The sequence below is a fragment of the Rhincodon typus genome, chromosome 13 (genome assembly GCF_021869965.1).
Source record: "Rhincodon typus isolate 14 chromosome 13, sRhiTyp1.1, whole genome shotgun sequence".
NCBI lineage: Eukaryota > Metazoa > Chordata > Chondrichthyes > Orectolobiformes > Rhincodontidae > Rhincodon > Rhincodon typus.
The window spans coordinates 7,810,821-7,833,845 of record NC_063344.1 but is presented as its reverse complement, the minus strand read 5'-3'; the positions used below and the strand labels follow the sequence as shown (position 1 = coordinate 7,833,845).

Genomic DNA, 23,025 nt, shown 5'->3' with positions numbered 1-23,025 from the left:
AATTGTGCTGATTATTAATTCACTTTGGGATTTCGAGTGATGGCCTGAGACAACTAATGTAGCAATGAACCGAAAGAGAAAATGTCAGCAATTGTGACACTGCGAGGTGTGGGAAAGATATACGAAGTTATGCAAATATTAATGCAACTTTAGTCCAAATCTCAGTTAAACTTCATTCAACATCCTAAAGCCTCAGATATCCATATTTGAAATTATTACTCAGCAGTTAGTTACATTTTTGCATCATCTGAGTGGCTTGCCTTCTGGTAATCTATGTTTTTGAGGGGGGGTGGAGGGGGTTAATGTTTACAATTGCAGCGAGCCCTTCATTGTATTAAGCACACTTGCTATGACGGCAGAGAATTGTTTTGAACAACTGTGTGATTTTTCCCACCGCCGTGCCCCTACCCCTCCCCCACCTGTTCCCATTTGATCATACTTTCTTAAAAAAAAGCATTTTCCTTTCTAGTTTCGAGTGTTAGCCTGACTCTGAACGTATTGGAATTCCTTACGTCTTTCTGCTTATTTCCTCCAAGCTTAAATTAGCTATTTCTCCCCCTCTCTCACGCCTCTCCCTCCCCCTCCCCGGCTCACCCCACACCCACCATCCCCCCACCATATAAATTTCTGTCCCCGCTATTACTCCCACCTCCCTTTCAAAAACCTACCTTTTTCTCTCTCTCTCTCTCTCGTATTGTAGCGCTAGAGGCGAAAGCTTCAAGCCCCTGCCGTTGATCAGTTTACAAGGACGGCCTAAATCCACGGAAAAGCGCAGCACCGGGTTTCCGCGTCCCTGTAGCACCCTTGTAGCAAAACCTAATGGGCTGCAATATTACGTATTTGAGTTAGCAGCCCGTTTTGTCACCCGGAAAAGAACTAAACTATCTTTTTTGTACGTGTTTGGCGAGATGGTTGGACAGACGTATGCACTCAGGACGACTTAAACGGGCGTAATGTACTGAAGACAAGTTACAGTTGCGGACATAGATGTGGGGTAGGGGGTGGGATTGTGGCTAGCGTTACGTTCCGGTGCTAGAAGAAACATGAAAAAGTCAGACTGATATAAGGAACGCAGCTCGGTCTTAAAAGCGTCTCAATCGTGTTTACGTAGACAGAAGGCAACAACTGACAATCTGTCATGGCTCGCTCTCTCCCTCTCTCTCTCTCTGTACCTCTCGGTAGTACACTACAGTTTGGTCTTTACTCTCCTTACAGTGCAAGTTGCCTATTCGCAGATTACACGCTGTTTGTAGATTCTCGGAACGCAGTCTAAATTCCCCCCTCCCTCCCCTCCCCTTCACACACAGGCTTGCAACTGGAAACAAAATTACAGCGAAAAAAAGACCACGGCTGTATCCATGTAATGCAGGCTATAATTGAAATCTTTTTGACAAATTGTCGAAACACAGTATTGGAAACCCAAAGAAAAACTTACCAACGCCTTAGAAAATAAAACTATACACCCACCCCCTCCCCAAACCCTCAACGACAACCAAAACTTCTCTGGATTCTGTCTCAGGGAATGGCTAACGGCAGACAGAACTCACTAAAATCGTACATGCTGAACAAAGTCTCGGATCGGGGTTGGGGGGGGTGGGGTTGGGGTTGCTGGCGATTTTGAGAGAAAGAAAGTTCATAGATGCCACTGACTGGGGATCTCTTTGATCGTCAGCGCCGCTAAGAACAACCAGCCCGTCTGATTTTCTTTTTGTGTCAAGAAAATAACACGACTGGAATTCGGCTAGTGTCGGAAAGATAAAAATCACTAATTTCCCGCCTGAGCATAACAGGCCATAACCTCATTTTCAATTCAGCGCTTCTTGCCCGCACACGACAGAGAGAGAGAGAGAGAAAAAACCCTGGATGAGTCGCAGGAACTATTGGGGGCTAGATTTTGTTAAAAGTAGCTGGTGTTTGATCGGCTCGCCTGCAAAATAAACTTTTTTACGCTTTGCAACTGCTCGTGGAAGGCGGATCTGGTGAACATTTGTTTTACAAACTCTCCTTGAGTGCGTACACTTTCCTCCGTACTCTGTGTGCAGATCGACTATTCCAAATTTTCTCTTTTTTGTAAAAAGAAGAGTGGGTCTTTGCTCCAATAAACAACGGCTCGAATTTAATTTCATAATTTCAAGGAACTTTCATATGTATTTACACATTACTTAATAATTAACCCACCGCCGCCCCCCCCCAACACAGCCCCACAAACCATTCAATCCTGCCCAAATTCACCGTTTACTCACCCCCGCTCCCTCCTTACAAATAAACACACCCCTCCCGGAATGAATTACAACGTGACGAAGTGTACAGTGCAGAGGAGGGGGCACGCCAATTATTCACTTTTTGCGGGATTTCCCCCCAGCTATAAATACAGCCCGCGCCAACTTGTAAAGATTTTTTGTTTTAAATTTGCCGTTGTTTGAGGCAAAAGTGAGCTTCAGCTGCAGAAAGCGAGTTGGGGGGTGTGGGGGTAGGGGGGCGCGAGTTGGGGGGGTTGGTGGGGAGAGGTCCAGCAGAAACGGTTTTCCTAATAAAAATGAGCATGTTGCAAACCAGCAAAACAAAAAGAACAAGCCAAAGGAAAAGTACTTTTTCACATTCTACCCAAACACCCCCCTCAACATCCCTTACCCGCACCCAGCTCCATCCCCCCACCCCCTCATCTCCAAAAGCAGAGGCTTGTTATAACACGCATGTGCCCTGACTGGGGTAAGTAAGTGAGACTGTCAATCATCGGAGACTGACCAATGGGATTGCGTGTTGTTCGCGGAGCTCGTCGGAGCAAAGCTGTTCAAGAATCTCAATTCAGTTTCTCAAAGCGTCCTGCTGCTGCAATCGCGCTGCACCCTCCACACCGAATGGCTTTCCACGTTGGCAAAGAACGAGTTTCTAAAGTTCGGTAACTTTAAAAGAAACGTTTTTTTTTATTTTCCCGCTGTTAGGCATTATGAGCATGGATGCATTGGGGAGTCAGATGATGGACCCATCATCATTCGCCAAACGAAACCCAGCGCTGAGATTAGTAGATCTGGCAGGAGCTCACAACCATCATCATCACCATCCCCCTCAGAATATGACAGGTTTCCCGGGGCTCAGCGGTCATCCCCACTCAATGGCACACACGCACCCTGGGGAGAATACTGGAGAACCCCGTCTGGGGCCGAGTCCTTTCGGGCCTGAACACATGGGGCACCCTGCAGCCGCCGCTGCACTTAAACTCAGCCCAACCCATCCCCACCACCATCACCTCCATCATCATCACCATCATATGGCAGGCCACGCTGAAGTTGTCTCCAATCCCACGGCAGCGTTTGGCCCAGCGCAGGCGGCAACAGCAGTCAGGTACTCGGTTTCGCATTCCCACGCCAGCTACACTGCCCAGACTATCTCGGCAGGTAGAGATTTCCTCATCCGCAGGGATTTGACATCCTCAGTAATGCCAGGGCTCACTGATCAATATCCCGGCACAAGTTCTCACCACGGAATGTTTGTATCAACAACAGGTAGTTACCCTGGACACCATGGTCACCCCGAGACTGGGAACCACTCTCTATTCCCTGGACTGCATGACCAGCCTCCCCTTGCAGTCCCAGCTGGACACCATCTGAACGGACAGTTAAGACTGGGGCTACCTGGAGATATGTACGCCAGGTCTGAGCACTACAGTCAAGTGGCAAGTTCCAGGAGTGATCCTTTTGCCTCTTCCCCTCTACATGGCTACGGTGGCATGAATATTAACATGAACATAACTGGCCACCACGGTCCAGGTGCTTTTTTTCGCTATATGAGGCAACCCATCAAGCAGGAACTGATCTGCAAGTGGACTGAACCGGACCCTGTCACTAAAAAGCCATGCTCAAAAACTTTTAGTACGATGCACGAACTGGTTACTCACGTAACAGTGGAACACGTTGGGGGACCAGAACAGTCGAATCATATCTGTTTCTGGGAAGAGTGTCCACGAGAGGGAAAGCCTTTCAAAGCCAAATATAAACTTGTAAATCACATCAGAGTCCACACTGGCGAGAAACCATTCCCCTGTCCATTCCCTGGCTGTGGCAAAGTCTTTGCCAGATCAGAAAATCTCAAGATCCACAAAAGAACTCACACAGGTCAGTACTTTCGAAGGATCATTCTGTTACCTGCTTCTAAATGCATTTTCGTTAATAAAATCTGTTTTCGGTCTATTACCAGTGGGACAAATACACAGCGAGCCAAGGGTTTATGTGGCTTGGAAAATAGCCGATTTTTTTGTTGCAGCATTTAGGGAAACCACACAGCTCTGAGAACTTTGAATTGCTCTGGGTAATAAATAATGCATAATGTTTTAGCTGTACACAGTCTTCTGGTTACAGATAATAAATCTGCTCTGATTCAATTTCGACTGAAATTAAAAGTCACTAGGTTTCTCCCTTCAGCTGCAGTTAAACGTTGTTGGAAAGCGTGACGTTTAGCTCTCAGTGGACACTATTTTAAGGTTAAGTCAATTTCAGTGAAAGCTTTTACAGATGGCAAAGAATTATTAAGAAGAGCGTTGTCTATTTTGTGCTGTTTTTGTTTTGTTAGGATCCACAATCAAAAATATAATAATCACGTTCTACATTATTACTCCAAGTGTCTACGTACTTCCTAACCTATTCGGTTTTCATGTTTTTAAAACAAAAACAATCCAAACATTTTCGACGCTTAGAATTAATGAAAGCAAATTTTCAGGCCTACGTTCCGAAAGAAAAAAATGTCATTTGCAGAGCCATTTGAGAAACTGGGACATGTGTCATAAACATCTGCTAGTTCCACTTAGCAGCAAATAAATTCAGTAGATCGAAGCTTATTCAAAGCTGCGTTTGAACTTCCCGAGCCAGAATAATCCATAAGTAATGCAACCTCAGAGATGAAATTTCCCACTCCTCAGGATATATTAAAAAAAAGGTCTGCATTAATTGAGCTTGCAGCAGCGGTTCGATACGTCGCGGACTCGCTCTCTCATTGTCTGTTGCCTGCCTTGTGCTCGACCTTGCTCGAGTAGTAAACATTTAAGGCAAATTCTACCCCCACCCACCCTCCACCCAGAACTTCTCCTCAAAAGGTTGGACATATTTCAGTTTTATGATCAATGTTCCTCTTGTTGTTTCGTTTACGTCCCGAACAGCGTTGGCCGAGCGAAGGTTTGGGAATGGCCTAGTGTTTGGGGGGTGTTGAGGGGGGAGATACAGAGGCTTGTCAAATGGGTAGGTACAATATAATCTGAGCCACTTTGCTACGTGTAAACTTTTCTAAACTGCCTGCTTGTATTTTCTTTTTATTTTCCTGCCTCAACTGTTCCCTGTTACATAACTGTGCAATGACGGCTGTATTTTTATTGCTGAATGGAATTGAAATGCATTGTCAATGTACATGGTATCTAGGAGAGATTTGTAGGCCTCTCTATAGCTGGGAATCTAATCTTAATTTAAATTCAAAACATATTTTCCTTTACTCTGTCACTTAAACATCGCCGATAGCACTAATAAAATGTAACACTTGGTTAAAAAGGAAAATGCATAGTAACACAGGCATGTGAAATGGATACTCCAAAAGAAATATATCACGTCATGAATGCACTAGGTTTCATATTTTTAAACAGTCGAATGTATAATACATACAAGTGTATCTGTGCAGTGGTTGCTGAGCAGGCACACTGTAAGGGTCCAACAACTGATAGCATTGGCCTAAGCAAACTTTCCCAGCACTTCCGGCGACTTCAGCTCGGCGGTTAGGAGTGAAAAGCACTTAATTTGAGAAGGAAAATAATTCATTCGACCGACGTTATTTCTATTTATTTTAAAATATTATAGTATCAAATAAAACGAGCTGTGTGTTTGGTAGCGTCGACTGCATTCATATGCCCAGTATTTCAGTTAAACAACATTCTCCATATGTTGCAATTAATCACCTTAAGTATGATAAATATCGCATTTCTCTTTTAGTCTAAAATTGCACACACTATTGTTACTAAATTCTTAAATAAAAAATAGCAAGTATAGTAATTCTATTAACAAAGTAATTATGTTGTAAAATATTGATGCCATTTGATTGGCTTCAGTCCTTTATAGGCTAGTTTTATTGAATTGAAATCCCGTCCCTTTTACATTATTTATTTCAACAAGCATGGAAAGATTGCCTCTGGGTAAACAGGGACTTCAGTAGTTTTGTCACCTCACTTATAAAATATTACCGTATGAAGTCGAAATCTAGAATTTAGCATGTACTTTGAAAGATTGATTAGAACGTGCAAACAGCTTGTCGAGTTTATCACCAGGTAGGCATCTTCTGCGAAGTTATGTGATGCAAAGTTTAAATTCAATTTCAAGGAGGGTTTCTTCGACTGATTCATCTTAGCCAGGACTGAGCTAACTGGTGAGATGACAACTAACAAGGATTGGTCGCAGTTAATCTTATATTACTCACTCCTTTATACACAGCATTAATAGTAAAGAAGGAGAAATGTGTAGCCAGAAGGAGTTTAGAACTCTCGGGAATTGGCCAAGCAGACTTCACGCTCGCAGTGTCGGACGCTCCAGACACGGCACAATAACAGTGTTTATGAGTCTGGGCTTCCCCATGGGTCCACTAACTTACTACTAGCTTGTACTACATTAATATCGTTGATTGGCCGTCTCAACCTAGCAAGTGAAGGTCAAATTATTCTAACGGCTTTCTGAACGTTTGGCTAATTACGGTGTAATATTAAATCGACATTTGGAGAGTTCGGTGAACGGTCTGTGTTGTAAAGCACGTAGCCTTGCACTGTATTGTGCTTACCACAGACACGTAGTTTTTAAAACAAAATTGAGAATTAATGATATTTTAATGTTCATTAGAATAATAACCATTGGAATAATAATTGAAAACCGCAAAAAAAGTTTGTTATTTCCCTTCCCCGCTGTTTCAGAAATCCATTGTAAGTCATTTAGAGCAAGTGACTGCTTCTTGGGCCTTTGGGTTAAGACTAACAAGCAGAAACCATTACGTCACAGCAGATCTGCAGGAACGTACCTGCAATACTCCACTGCAATATCGTTGCTCTAAGTAGCTAAAAAAAGGAATTTTTTTGTCTGAAATACGTGTTAGTGATTAAGTTGCATTCTTAATACTGGATAGCAATGTTAGCAATGAAAGATAATACCTGAACGTTAGTGAACTCATCACTCTGCCCATTGTCGATTTCTTTCAGGAGAAAAGCCCTTTAAGTGTGAGTTTGAAGGCTGTGACAGACGTTTTGCTAACAGCAGCGACAGGAAAAAGCACTCGCATGTGCACACAAGTGACAAGCCCTATAACTGCAAAGTAAGAGGCTGTGATAAATCGTACACGCACCCGAGTTCCCTTCGCAAGCACATGAAGGTCCACTGCAAATCTCCACCCCCCAGTTCGGGCTACGAATCCTCCACCCCTTCGCTGGTCTCTCCTTCTTCGGACTTAGGTCGGGACCCCCCGGCTTCAGCTTCCCAGCTTGACCCCATCACGTCTTCCCACGCAGCTAACCTGAGCGAATGGTATGTGTGTCAAAGCACAGGAGCAAGCGGTATTCCAACACCTCCGAGCAATTCATCATCACCGGGACCAGGGGAGCACTCTTATAGAAACTCTGACCCCAGAACTATTCTCTAACCAGAAACTTGGCCAAGAATCCGTAATTTTTTTGGGAGAAAAAAAAACATACTGACTAATGCTTTGTGATGGTGTTAGCATTGCCATTGCTGCACTGGACTTGGCGAAACTACTTGAGTTTCTGGAGGCCTAGCGCCGAAGAACATAATGTAATGCACTGGCATACGAAAAGACAATAACATATTAAAGAGAAAGTATCCCCAATGTAATCTTGCACAAGTTGCAGTTTACAGTCAAGAATGTGTGTCTTGAACAACACAGAAATTCCGTTCACATAAAGTGCTGCAAGCATACAGTATTGTTTCCACAAAATGTTGTACAAAGAAAATCATTGTTTCATTTCTCGTTTTTATCTTTTTTTGTGGAAGGAAAATGCACTGCTGTATCTATTTGTTAAGAAAGTACGTTGCAATTCTTTCTGAAAGCCAGAAGGGCGAAAGCAGATATTCCCTACACCTGATGTGAATAGTAATGAACAAAAGCCTTTGTAGGCCAAAACAAAATGGATACTGTCTCTTCAAAAGCCTGCCTAGCCTTTGACTTTTTAAAAACATTTCTGCAAACTAGATTTTCGATGTTAGACTTTTTTTGCGGAATAACGCTGTAAAAACATGTGAATATAGGTATAGACGAATACAACGTACATCTGTGTTAAGTAATTCGTTTATATTTTTTCTCTGCTTTGTTTTCCTTGAAATAATTTATTTAAAATGTTACAATAAAACACATTTTGTATAAATGACCCAAAGTGTTTATTACAGGGCGATTAAGACAGTGTACATTTTTTTTATTGGATTATGTTAAATAATTAGCGCGTGTTCTGTAAATTATAGTGTTTTATAACTGGAAGTTTTGACTATGTAGAATAATTTTCCTTCTGTATTTCCACCCTGTTTTGATATACATTCGTACCGGTTTGCAATAAATTGATAATAATAGAAATACTGTTTAAAATTTCTCAAAGATGAGCCATTTGTCGTTAAAATACATCGTGAAACATCAGTTCCGTCTTATCTCCGTGACATATGTATTTAACCACTACTGAGGAGCAAGCGCTAACTCATTGGTCTAGTCTGTTTCTTTTTGTCGTCAGGAGCAACAAACAATGTAGAACTTATGATTTATACTACACGCACGTTTCGTTTTAAATAAAACACATGAAGCTCTAACATCGGCGAAGCGTGTTTATCTTTTGTGGAACCTTTAAAAATAGTTGGTGAAGAAGTTATAAGACCGACGTATTGTTACGGTGAAACCCTACTATTTAAGCAACAATCGTTGGAATGTGTACTGAAGTCACATTGTACTTTACCAATGTACGAATGGACTGTGTATAGTTTATAATCGTATTGTCAGAATTCACAAGTAAATGCGTCTTGTAAAAATAAATTTTGTAAAATAAATAATACTGTCCGTTTGTCAAAATTTACAATGAAAATCTAAAGCACGCAGCTGCCTACTACCTGTTAGAAGGATACAGATAGTAACTGATAAGTATCAATGGATGGATAGGTAATATCTAATGACGAAGATAATCAGAAATGTATATGATTTTTTTGCGATTAAACAATGCATAAAGCATTTCTTCAAAACAAAAAGAAAGAAGAGTGATAAACCACTATTGTGCAAAAGAAATTTAGGTCCAGTTTACTACAAATATCCCCATTTGGTGCACTTGACGAATCAAATGTCTCAATTTGACAAAATAGTGATCTTTTGGGGATTTCATGAATTGCAAACAACTTTTCTTTACTGGAATCCAAATAACAATTCATGACTGAAATATGAAATAATTCTCTTTCTCTTGCCATTCTTTACATCCCTCCTCCCTTCACACACACACACACACACACACACACAAACAGGCAGACAGACAGACAGACACACACACATACACACACAAACAAACAGACAGACACACACACACACACACACACAAACGCAGCCAGTGAGTTTAGCGTTTGGCATTAGCGGTTGGCGTAACCTCGTTGCTTTCTCCACTTTTTTTGTGATATGGGGCCTAGCAAATGGGGATATAACGTATTGCACAGTAAGGGGACGAGGTTGCTATGCAAGATAAATAAAATGGGGTTAATATATTCGTTTCTCCCTCAGAGAAAGCCTAATCTACTACGTATATATTCCAGTAAAGTCTGGGCAGCTGTGAAAAGGTATTAATAATCCAATCATCTTTTCCTCAGTTTGCTCTGTTGCACCGCCAGTGACTAAGATCGTCTGACTTCCTTGACACTTTATTAAATAAGTTAGTTTTTCTTTCTTTCCTTAATAATGTTTTGCCGAGATCCGGCGCAGAAAGCATTTGTGAGCCAAAATAAAATAAACCGCGAGGAGAAAATTAAAATAGAGGACAGACATCTTCAGAAAAGACGTGGCATCCATTTCTGACAATATCCAAAATTCACGTGAAAGATATGGAAAGCAACCGAAACTTTTATCGATAAGCATAGAGAAAGGCGATGAAACAATGGAAGAACAATGAAACCAATAAAAGTTGAGTAGAAATACCGATAGCAAAGTTTTTATTTATCTTAATCTGTTTTTAAATCAGATTGTATGTCGTGTGTTACTTTTGCTGCAAAGCGATAACATTAAGGAAATGAACTTTCGGGCAGTTTCTCAAAGTTTTGGGAGTCTTAGAAAATTAAGAAAAGTAATTTTAGACGTAGGTTTATAAATGGGATTCATTGCGATAGGTAGTGATTCACCTTAATTTTTTCATTTACTTGTTGCAGATGTCCATCCAGTTGCTATAGGTAATCCAAGCAATCACAATTCAAAAGACTGAATATCCTTGTGGAGACATCAAAGCAGAAAAATCTACAAAGAGTATTTCTTCGCAACGGTGAATCTTCACGGTGAGTTAGGATTTCTATGGCAATAGACAAGTCATACTTAAATACTGAAAGCCAAGTCTGGAGCTAGTGCAGTCTTTTCATCAAGAACGGAATGTGTACGTCTTAAGGACCATATGTAAGCAAGTTTGTATATATATGGTGATATGTGTGTCTGTATATTTATGTAAAATTTATAATACGTATATTATATTTTACGGTGTGCAGCTCATTGTTACTTAAGGTTCGACGCCCCAAAGAAAGAACTCACGCGAAACATGACTTATGCCAAACTCCAGTAACACCATAAATAATACCAGTGCCCCCAGCTCCTGCTGAAAAAAAAGACGGTTTGAGTTATCAGACTGTCAATTAAGTTTTTATTTCCTGTTTCCTCTCTGATATAGTTAATCAGGGAGCGAGTTAAACTTTCCATAAACTTTTAAAAGGTCGAGAGATCTCCCCTGCTCCCAACACCTCCCCCCCCCCCCCCCCCCCCAACCAAACCCCAAAGAATGAGACAGAAAATAAAAGACACAAGGACTCTAATCAGACTCGGGCTGTTCAAAGAGCCGGGTTTTAGAATTCCAAAGTAGGATTTTTATGGTACATCAGCACCGCACGCTAGGATCGCTATGGTAATGAACGGGGCAATAGCAAACTGCCTTCAAAGGAGGCACACTAGATTCGAGACACTCTATTAAGATACATTTGCGTTGACCTTTGGTTTCATGCTAGGTTAGTACAGTCAATCTTCACTTCATCATAATCTTTAATATTTTGAGGTTGGGAGGAATTCTCAGGCGGATTAGGGATGGCCTGAATCAATCTGCTTGGCTCCTCGGAGAGGGAGCCCAGCAGGTTCGATCCCGGCCCTGTGAGCAGATAAGTTGGGAATTCGTCTTTTAGTAATTGTCTTGTTGTTTATTTTATACAAGTACCCAGTCAATGGCGAAAAATAAACACAGCGAAAAATAACCAAACAGTCGAGTCCTCTTTAGTGAAAACTCTTGTGGCCGAATAAAAAGGATGGTACATTCTCTATTCAGGGCAGAAGTCTTTGAAGTGGGAGTTATTATCTAAGGAATTCTTCCTTGTCGTCTTAACGACGCTGGCGAAACGGAAAGCGTTCTTTGTCAGCGATTTGTTCTCCTCTCTGTCAAGCGTTTTCTGTCCGTTAGTTCTGAACCGTTTCTAAAGAGATAAAAGATGGAAAGACTTGTATTACTACCTTGAGCAGACAGGACAGTATTTGAACTGTTGCTACATTTTAGACTGAACCGGCAATTGTGTTGATGTTATGTTGTTGTCACCTGTTCAAATTCCTGATTCAAACATTAGCGTTCTCCCGAAACTTCAAAATGTGCAGAACGGTTAGAATAAGTCTTACAGAAACTGAGCGTTGACATAAAGAGTTACTGTGTTAAAGTTAAAATCAGAGGATAATTATTTGAGCTTCCTGCCATTTCTGCGTGCACAAAATGAAAACATCCTGCATTAAACTCGATCCTTTTGTTTTCTTGCAGCAATGCAATATCAACGTTGAGAAACGTTCATTAACAAATCTCGGCTTCTGCATTTCAGACTCCTGCACGGTCGCCATTTTGTTCAATGCAATTTTCTATAGTTTTGTGTTAAGGGCTAGTTGCAGCAATCTGCATTAGCCAAAGGTATCATATTTGCTCCTCTTGTTTCAGTTCATCGCTCTTTTCCCCAGTTCTACCAGCAAGATAGTCTTCTATTCGCGTGATCTTTCAAAAGCCGTTATCCAATTTTTTTTTAAAGTTGGAGGGACAGAAAGAAACTTTATTTAGCAGTGCGTTCAAAAGTGCATCCTATCATCACAATAACATAACCTGCATTGGATAGGAAACAAAATTATCAGCACCCCTAGTCCTTTTTGGTACACGCTGTCAGTTGGCACACGAGTTAGAACAGATCACTAAAATGTTGCTGTTTACTATCCCTGGGCGGATTTAGGGCCGATTTCTCCGGCGTAAATGCATTTCCCTCTCGCTCTGCAATCGCTTGAAGTGTCTGGGTCTTTTGTTTGCTGTTCACTTTTTGATTATGTCGGGTTTTTTCCCCCAAGAACACGGCAAATCGGCACTATACAAGAAGTGCGAGGCATTACATTGCGCCTGACACCACTAAAAAAGGAATCTTTTAAAAAGCATTCAACCTGAAACAGATTCTTTCAGCCGTTTTTTTCACAAAACCTTGTTTAACAATATAAGCCAGTTTTAATTAAACTATTCATAGCTCTATCCCTATCGCCTTTAAAACTGGCCACAATTCTGTCCTGTTAGTTTCCATGTTAAACTCCACACTAGGTTAGGTCCCTAAAGAAACAATGGGCATCTAACTTTTAATCATGGATTCTTTCAGCTGGGATTATTATGGCATCACATCGCAAATCAATCGTTTCCAAATTTGCGCGAATTGTCAGAGAAATAAGTTAGCAGCCTACGCTGTTTCGTAAATAGTTGGTTCTCAAATGTTGCAGACAAGTTGCAATTTGCAGGAAAGCAATTTTCTAATGAATTCATTAGCATGATTACAGAATTTCGTCCATAGTAACCCTCCCTCACCACCTCCCCCAACATCCTCCACCTTCCTCATTCCCCAAAAGTCCTGGAAGCGTTTCTTATTGCGCTCGACGTTCAGAATCTTTGCATTGAAACCTCGGTCTCGAACAAATAATTTATTATTGTCAATCAAGTCGGAAAGAATTATTGGCAGTTACATTAAATGCAACGTCGTGCGCAATAAAATATCATAATGGATGGGGGAATCACATCGAATTGCGATCCAAAATGGGCGATATTTATTTTAATCGTCAAGTCTTATTACATACTGATTACTGTGAAGTTTTTTTTCTTACAATAGTAAGTCATATGTATGTTGACAGCAAGTCACTTAATGTAGATGTTTAATGACTGCGAGGTGGTGCTGGCGGAGAAGAGGGGGCGGTATTTCCTTGTGTAACTATAAATGAAACACACACAGAAAAAAAATAAGGATTGCAGCGCATTCTATCATACGTGTGCAAATCGCAACATGTAGATGCCAACTCCAAGATGTAATTTCATTCTGTTAAAGTATTGTTTCATTATATCGTTTATCTCAAATTGTTTTGAGTCATGTGGCATCACGCCGACAGAAATGCTCCCCCAATCAATAAACAGAAAGCTAATTGAGCTTTTATATACATATCTTTTAAACGTGTTGCATGCACAAATTATCTTTTACCGAGGAGCAGCCAGAAGGCATTGAAATCGATGACATATGATGCACCCAAACGATGGTTACACTTAAAGCAACACGATTGTGTCAGTTTCCTATCAATCGAATAACTTTGCTTTAATATACGTGTTTTAAACACAAATGCAGCAGTAACATCTGAAACAGTCCAAGCCATTCATTCACATTTGAACTCCCAGTTTAACATCAAAGCCACAGTTCATTCCTATGACTTAGATAAAGGATTGAAATTTAAAGCTACACGCATGCGCTGTCTTTTACGATATGGTTGATGAAGTGAGCAAGCAATTTTTTCCGGTGACTTAACAATTTGTGTGTCGTCTCTAATTTATGAACGTTCGAGGAGCATTTGGATTCTTAAATTATGAAAACGGCAGAAATCGAAATCCAATCCCACAATCACTATACGTTCACGCAGTTGCATACTTTGAAATTCGTCCAAAATGGTGGCTAGAAAGAAATGAAGAGGTGACAACTCTTACTAATTAATCCACACGGTGAAAGGCTATAATGCTTGACTGAGGATATGCAGTTATTACACTTGACTATAGTCAACAAGAGATGGAAAGGCACGTTGGACAACATGGTGAGAGACGTGTGGCCATCATTAGTGGTTCTTTTATTGACACTGGCTTTTCTCTCTCATCATTGACAAACCATTTTGGAGGGATTCATCCCCTGTTGCTTCCTATCATCCACTCCATCCAAGCTTCTGGAGAGCATTAATTAACGTCCATTCACTGATAAGTCCTGACAACAAAGCAATGCATGTATAAGAAGTAGCACCCCTCAACAATACGCAGACCAAAATACAAAACTAGGAAGTAGGCAAAAAGGAATCAACTCATATTTACACTCAGATACATTCTTTTCTAATTAATCGCCTTGTATGGAAGATTTTCGATTTTGTTGTTGCATTTTAAAGTGCCTCATAACTATTATGCGGGAACGTGACGTCAGAATTCATAATCTAAATAGAATTTTAGCACCCATTTGTAACCTCACATTTAGTATGAACCTGCCGAGCCAACACTCTCATGATACTATGCAGTTGTGACCAAGTCCCTGTCACTTAATTGCATTTGTACGAATTAACCGAGGGGATATGCAATCACTAATGAGCGTGACATCGTACAAATAGCGCTTTGAATGTTACTCTCCACCTTTGAGTTTCTAAATTTTCGATTATAACGGTGTACTGCGATGCTGTTATTTAGCATTTAACCTGTAAAAGTGCGCATTTTTAACGATGGCACTTGTCAAAGATACGATTTTCAACTTTTGGTTAAGAAAATGCTGCCGGAATATAATTTGTATAATTATTGTTTAAGACATCTTCATCATAGGTAAACAGATAATCAGTACAAATAACTGAAGATCGCTTCTAAGAAACAATATTTGTCCGAAGCAATCTTCCCTGGTAGTGATTCTGACGTCGTCAATGTCACTCACATGACTTAAGACTGTATAGCTTCGGTAAGCCTTTTAAATGTGAAGCATATGTTGATTTATACAGATCATAATAAACAATTGTAACATCAGACATTACGTTGTGATTAAAGTTCGTAAAGACAAGAACTAAAAGCGCGCTGGTCAGAAAGGGTTAAATAATACACTGTTTAACTAGCTAGTAAACATACAACTGAGACTCCATTCGGTCAAAATGATTGTTAGAAATTATTCACTCTTCCAAACAGGCAATAAATATTTCAAAATCTTTTTAAAAATATTTTGTTTATCATTAGAGACATTCAACGCGGGAAAATTTATAACTCGAAATTGTATTTGCGTGACACCAGTTTCGTTATAATAAAAATAGACGTCTCAAAATATCATGATATTTGCTTTCCCTTCCTTACTTTGGGTGGAACCACTTTTATAGAAAAAAGCGTAGCCCCTATAGTAAACCTGTAATCTTGACTTTGTTTAAATGCTAACATAATTGCATTTGAAATGCTTTTAACAAAATATTTCATCAAATAAACTTAGCCTGTGCTGTTGCTAAACATGACATATTTTAGAGATTTGAATGGAAGAGATATGGTGTTAAAATAGGGTGGTCCTTCAGCGGGCATGCACAGTAACATTATACACTACACGTTAGGATTTTGCGTTACACGATAATAAATGTATAAGCGAATCTTGCTGGTGTCTTGCAACTGTATCAAGAGCAGAATCGATCAAAAGTCCTATGTACAGCCATATTTCTATCAAAACATTGAAACAGAACTTTAAAACATGTTCACCGCAAGAGAGGTTTCAGTCGCACAATTAGGAAATTGTACGGTACAATTTAAAATGCTTCACGTTTCCATCTGACGTGTGAAACACAGGAAGTCAGATGAAGACATAATATCAACTCTAATAAATCAGCTACATGCAAAATAGCGCTCACTTCAATGGTTTCGACACATGTATCCAGTACTGTTATTTTTTCAGCATAAAAGCAACGCAGATCCAAATTATATTTTCTTGAACCAATGCAAAAAAATGTAGAAAAAACTGTCTGGATAAGTATGATAAAACAATAGAGGCGAGCAAAGTCTTTCTTGCGTGCTACTGACCATTCATGTAACATTTCTGTTGGTTTGAGTGAGAAATTTTTAACACTTTAGAGAATGCTGCTTTTCTGCAAGAAAAAAATAAACTTCATATTGTGCACCAAGAAAAGACACTAGACCTCTGTTTGAACAAATAGATTTTCAGTGAGCTAAAATGATTATCGGTTCCTTTATAGTGCAGGTTTTAACCATTTTTTTAAAAAAAGCAAGTAACATGATAAAAAGATGACCGTCGGATGCATTGCTTCAGTTATAATGGTGCAAATTAGTTTATTGACATATTAGTTTATAGACTACTTGATACGTTCCTACAATAGTTTGAAGTCTTCACTCGATGCATAGAGATTCAATCTCTATTCAAGTAATGCCAAGGCCGGACGATATACATATGGTGATATTCATTTTCCAAAGTTGAGATTAATAATGTGCAGTGGCGGTTTCACGCGCTAAGCATTTCTCTCATACTTGCATCTGGTGCAACCCCGCGCGAATCAATCACGCATGCAAACTTCAGCTTTTCATAAATGACAAATTTAGCCAGTCTGCTGTTTATGCAGCACGTCTCAATTGCAAACATAGGGTTAGGGAATATGATTCTGACTGCAATGTTACTGATAATTTATTTCCTGTTTACGAATGGCGAAATGTGCCAAGAAAATGTAGGATAAGTCGTTCGCAGGTGTACACATTGAGTTGTGGGCTGATTCGGATGTGTATCATTATATTCATACGTTTCATCTGTAATCAATCAAAACTATATGTATAAATTGCAGATGAACTTGCTGCAGAACAAGCAGTTGGAGCAAAACTGTTTATTAATAACAGTTGAACGAGTAACGGTGTTTTATGCATTTTAATTATATTTGTTTTAATATAATTTTAATTAGTTTAGCGTCGCTTTGCTTTTTTTCCTTTGTTTACTTTCTGTGAGGAAAACAACTGCACACCGAAAGTTTCAAGCTTGTTCTTCTGCCCCTATTATAGTGCGATGACTTTGTTTACTAAATATAAAAATAATTTATGAATATATCAGCATAGCGTTGCTAAAGATATTAGATGATTGGAAATATGAACTTATACTGACTGAGTGGTGCGTTCAGTTACTGAGTGGGAATGTTCAACTTCATATTTCAATGTATGTACTGAAGTACCACATTGACAGAAAAAAAAGAACTAGGTTCTTCATTGCATTTTTAATTACGGCTGCGAGTAAGGAGATTATTGTCATTCTGTGTTCATAAAAGAATCAAGCTCCCCTTTAGATTTCTAATTTCTGGAAAATAGAGGCTGACCTTTCAGAAGCTGTTATAGAAATACAGAGGTTCATTTGAGTGTGAAATATCATTTCATTGAAAAATAATGGAGTCGGTAATCCCACTTCCGGAAACTGTCCTGAATTATTTAACAAGACTCCTTTAATAGGGGATTAGTAGGAGCCTTAGAAAAAAATCTTTGCGTTCTATTCAATGTCTTATTTTATGTTATAATTACTAGATTTAAAGATGAACAGATTAGTATGCAGAGATCGTCCTGACAACACGCAGGTGCTATTCTAATCATTCAGCTTACTTAATTAACGAATCATGTAAGAAAATAGAATAATAAAAACATTTCCGTGAAAGCTGAGGAGGTTTTGTTAGAGGCTGTGTGAATGATGCCTTTAACAAGGAGCTGAAGGGTCAGACAGCAATAGACTGACTTACGACCTTTTATGTGGAAACAATCTCCTTTAGGTTTTAACTTGCAGCTTGTACATTAAGGAGATTTTACTTTTTAGTAAATTGCATCTGTTTGAGATTCAACATAACTTGCCGGTGTAAAGTCTGTGGACAAATCCAAGTTGTATTCTAAGACAACGCATTGAAACTACACTGCGTTTCTGGGTTGCTTTGCAAGTCTAGATATCGAAACAAAAAACAATCTTCAGTATCCATCCAATCTCGAACAAAGTTCAATATAATTGCTGGGGGAAAAATGGATACAATACCTTCTCGCACGCACCTCCCAAAATATGGATGCTAAGTATTCGTAAATCTGCCTCATATTTCTTTTGTTAATATTTTGCACGCGTTGTGTAATTTTGAGCAGGATACCAGTTATGTTATAATGATATTACAGTTTGCAATGTACCTGACATGAATGGGAAATGGGAAAGACGGTGAATTGCAATGGCTGTTTAAACCCATGCAATATCACGAGCAATATACTTATTCCTTTGCATATTTACTATGGTTACATATTTATTTTGTTTTGGCTTTAATGTGCAAAACATTTCATTCTAAATGCCAGAATATTTGACATTTTCTGACGTTATATTCAGTTCTGCACTAGTTAATTTGAAGATTTATTTACACATGGATGTGTCTTTGAGTTATATATTAAAATATACATTTTATATCCTCGTATGCGTCATCATTTAAATTATACAACTTAATTTTGACACTATTTGAATGCTGATATTACTTGCAAAACTCTCCCGAGAAAGCTCGGGTTCCCAAATGATCACATGACTCTTAGTCAAGAATGACAGGATCCAAACACTCCCTAATAATGTTTGGATCGATTATAATAAACAGTTTGCTGCCTAAACTAACACAAGTAAGCACAAGTATAAACTAATGAATGTCTGCTTAAGAAAAATGTATGCATTTTTAAAAAAAAAATGCTTGCATTTGTTCTTTTTTTCGGACTTGCCTGGCTCATACACCCACTCGTGTGTTTTCATGTTCCCCCTTTTTTCTTCCATTTGTACCACTTACCTCGTTCATTCTGACCACTCCCTCTCGTTTCCTTCCTCTTTCTCTCCTGTCTCTTACACACACATCCGTACTCAGTCACAAACATACACGCACATACATGCACCCACTCACACAGTGTCAATACTCATTTCTAAGATTTGTGCAGCGGGTGTAAATTATAGGTTTCTAAAGAAGCGATGGAAAGTGCTCCAGCAGTTTTAAAACACAATAAAAGTATTAGGGTATCAACTGCACTCCCAATGATCACGCGTTAAATTATTTTGCTTTCACGGATGAAGAGGCTTTCTACAATGTAAATCAAGCAGCTTAGTTATTAAGTCTGAACACTAATCTCTAACAACCTTTACATAATGTGGCAGAATGTGCCACACTATTTCGCACCTGCACTATGAATAGAACCGTCTTTTGAATATAAGACACGCTTGTTGCCCTTCTGTTCCAAAGCAGTTGTCTGAATAAGTCAAGCGTCCTGAATGCCCATACTTGCTTTTCTGTTCCTCCTTTGATCACAGAAAATTTCTTCTAATTTGTCCTTTTCTTTGTAACAACGTTTCCAAATCTTTTTTTAAATCACTTTCCAAAACGTATTTTGTAAAAAGAACATAAATCGGCAGGAAAACAAAAGTTCTCGGGAAACATTTAAAGTCATTCAGGGTTTTGTGAGGCTGTGGAATACAAGGAAGATTGTTGTATTTTACTTGATTGAAAGTGACGTTTAAATGAATATAACTTTGAATACCAGTGGCGGGCAGTTTGAGGGGCGAACATTTTCACAAATATCGTACAATGTTTTGTCAAAGCTGACACGTCGCTTTTTCCTTAATTAATCGCGTTGATTAAAACGTGAAGTTTATGGAAACCCTAGTCTGTACGCATTAAGAGATTACGGGACTGTAATACACTTCACGCAAGCAACTTGTTTTAAAATTATTCAATTTGGTAGGCTTTTCTGTTAGAACGCGCAAGGCAGACACCAACATATTAAGCAAAATCGCAGCTCACCATCTTTTGTCTTCTAAAACTTTTCAGGACATACCCAGAACGTTTTCAAAGCTGCCTGCAAGTACATTTCCCCAACACTACAGTCCACATCTGACAATGTATTGTACTCCACCCAAGGAAACACATTAAAGTAGTTGTACATGCTTGCTTCGAGCACAAATTATTATCTGATTATTTCGGAGCATTTACGCTCACGTCAATAAATGTGCAGTCATCTTGTTTTGTTTTAAGGGAAGGGGGCTTCTGGTGTAACTAGATTCACCAAGGACATTCGCTGAGGCTTCCGTTCCGGAAGGAGTGGCTCTGAACATCCTTCCAGAACCAACTGTAATTAAGTGTTCTGGAACCAGGCAGCAAAGGTAACAAACCGGGGTTGCTTGGGGTCATCAATAGACCAACGGGAATGTAACAAAACTATGTTCTCAATCAGGAAGTGTGAATGCAAGATTATCAAAGCTATCAATAATTGCAAGAAGGCAGGCGGTTGTTGTGAAGGTTCTCTATTTTAATAATTAGCAGCAAGGTGACATGTATGAACACAATTGAGAGAAAACAAAGGATATCCATTTGCTTCATTGCAAGGAACCCATTTAAAATATTATGGTTGAAGAAAACTGTAATCTTCTGAATTCTTCCATGGAATAATATAAAAAACAGAAAAAAGTGCTAACAAAAGCGACCTACTGCCTACTTGTTTTTCTAAGTGTTATATGCAAAGAATAATAGATTTGAAGAATAGTTCGTCGAAAATTTGGTTAACGTATGTGTTTTTTCTTGTGTAAATTCCATCCAGTCCAAACTCACCAGCAATAATACACGTGTTTCAATCTTTTGGAACTCAAGCTGGAAACCAACCTATGAAGCAAAAGTCAATATTTGTTTTTGTGCATCAGGTGCGCAGTTATCTCTGGAAAGATCTCGCAACTTACTTTCTCAGTTCAGTGTGTAACAACCACGGGGGTCTAATACAACCCAAATAAGGGCGATTGCAGTAGAAACAACTAACTAAATTAGCTCCACGTTAGTGTATCTCTCGACTTCATTAATATGTAACAGGGCTGCCAGTTAATCTCCTAAACCTGTGTTCTCCCTCTAAAATGGCACTCTGGGACAAATTGTACATCAGATCAATCACGCCTAATGCAGCAAGGTTTACTGAAGAAAAAAAAGCTATTTACACCTTCAAATGGAAGCTTTTCAGATTTGAGAGAAAGGGTCGTACATCACGAAGAACAAATGATTATGAATTGGTAAACGCGCCCTCCAGCGATTAGTTCTTCGACGCTATTTATCATTTTTTTTTTGTCGTTTTAAACTCATCTGGCAGTCTCGAAGGAAGCCTGACGATAGGGAAGAAACCAACACTGCAGGAAAGTTTGTTTTATGTACGCACTATAAGTCATCAAAACCCTATCGTCAAAAAAAAACAAAACGAGTGCCACTCTGCCCCAGCGCAGACAAAAGTGCCCCCCAGTTTTTTTTCTGTCTCCATGTTATCTGTTCACAATGCCGTTACACAAGAACTCTCTATGTCACAATTGGTTGACCAACTTAGGTCGACGTTTAACACAACATACATATCAGGAAAGTTGTGTGAATGTTCTGCATCTATTCAGTTTTATTTTATGGTTTGGTAGTATAAACTGGCAAATCACCGCCCAATATAATCTCCTGTAATCAAGATTGTGGTTTCAAAGAATGCGGTTGCAAAGTCCCTGAGATGAGGAAGTAGAGGGCTCCAAGTAAATTGTAATTCGAAGATATGCTGTACAGGAAATGAATGATGGGCAGGCAGGGTGAGGATAGGTTAACTCCATAAAATATGTTAAAATGGTTACATTCGAGTGAGCAACCCTTGATTTCGAGGGAGAGAAGGCGTTTTTTTTAACGTCAACTGCACTTCAGCAGATCCCAAAAGGTAAGGTTCAGCAACAAGTTTCACGGAAAACCCCTGTTTAGTCCGAGAAAGAATAGAAATGATCACCAGCGAGACCAACAGAACATCCAGAAATCAATGCAAAGGACAGGAAATTGATTCTTTAATTAAATTAGAAATCTCACCTTGGATTCAAAATGGATCAGGTGATGCTAAAACGGTTCACGTTCACCTGCATTAATCGAACATTATTAATTCAGGCCGTTGAAGACTGTTTTAACTTATGCTGACTTTTACTTCCATGCATCATGTCAGTATAGGCCACCTCTTTTATAAGAATATAAAACGACATCATGACCGGGCTGTAATTCTATCTGTGTTCACAAACGCTGTAACTATACGAAGAGCCCCTACCCTACTGTTTTAATGCATCTACTTCTGCACCTTGAAGTAACCTTCATTCTCCTCTGTACAGAAGAAAAACTTAGTCGTTGCATTTGTTGGCAATCACAATCGATATTGGATAAAACTTTTTACCCTTTATTAGGCAAATACGGTCCTCTGACAAAAAAAAAGTTTGGACATAACTTGGATGGCTTTCACCTCTTTAAAGGGCGGCCCGCGAAGTACTGAATATTTGACACAAGCGATAAACGCATTCGAAATCCACGCAGATTTCCCATATGTCTTTTTATTTATTTTAAAATGATTTAGTGCAAATCCTACATACGAGCAGCAGGGCTGCAGAGCGAACAATTTCAAAATCCATAGTAAAATGTTGTATATTTTTGAGCCATAAATCGATTTTCAATAGTGTGACAAGTAGGTTTTTTTTGAAGTATCAAATTTAATATGTCTGGTCAACAAGGATGGTGGCTATAACTCTCTCAGTAGGAAGTCTTCTCTTTTAGATCGCCGTTGTGTAACTTCTAACAACAGGAACATTGAAATATTCACGAGATTACTCAATGAGGTAACTTCCTCCTCAAAATGTGTTTATTAAGGGTTAGGGGCTGATGGGTTACACCTTTAGATAGACAATTGGGAATTTTCAATGTGTG

The 23,025-nt window shown here is 39.3% G+C and overlaps 1 protein-coding gene across 1 annotated transcript; it reads left to right on the top strand.

The window, feature by feature from the left end:
• The first annotated feature begins 2,947 nt into the window (after positions 1-2,947).
• Positions 2,948-7,650, top strand: LOC109915610 (zic family member 4). Its single transcript, XM_020515262.1, has 2 exons — positions 2,948-4,112; positions 7,214-7,650. The coding sequence occupies exons 1-2, from the start codon at positions 2,948-2,950 to the stop codon at positions 7,648-7,650; spliced, it is 1,602 nt and encodes a 533-aa protein (XP_020370851.1).
• Positions 7,651-23,025: the final 15,375 nt, after the last annotated feature.

What these genes read in the sequence shown, in the direction of transcription:
- LOC109915610 (XM_020515262.1), top strand. Translation starts at nt 2,948, where the DNA reads ATGAGCATGGATGCATTGGGGAGTCAGATGATGGACCCATCATCATTC. An exon ending in CCACAAAAGAACTCACACAG is followed by an intron (nt 4,113 to 7,213) that starts GTCAGTACTTTC and finishes GATTTCTTTCAG; the next exon opens with GAGAAAAGCCCTTTAAGTGT.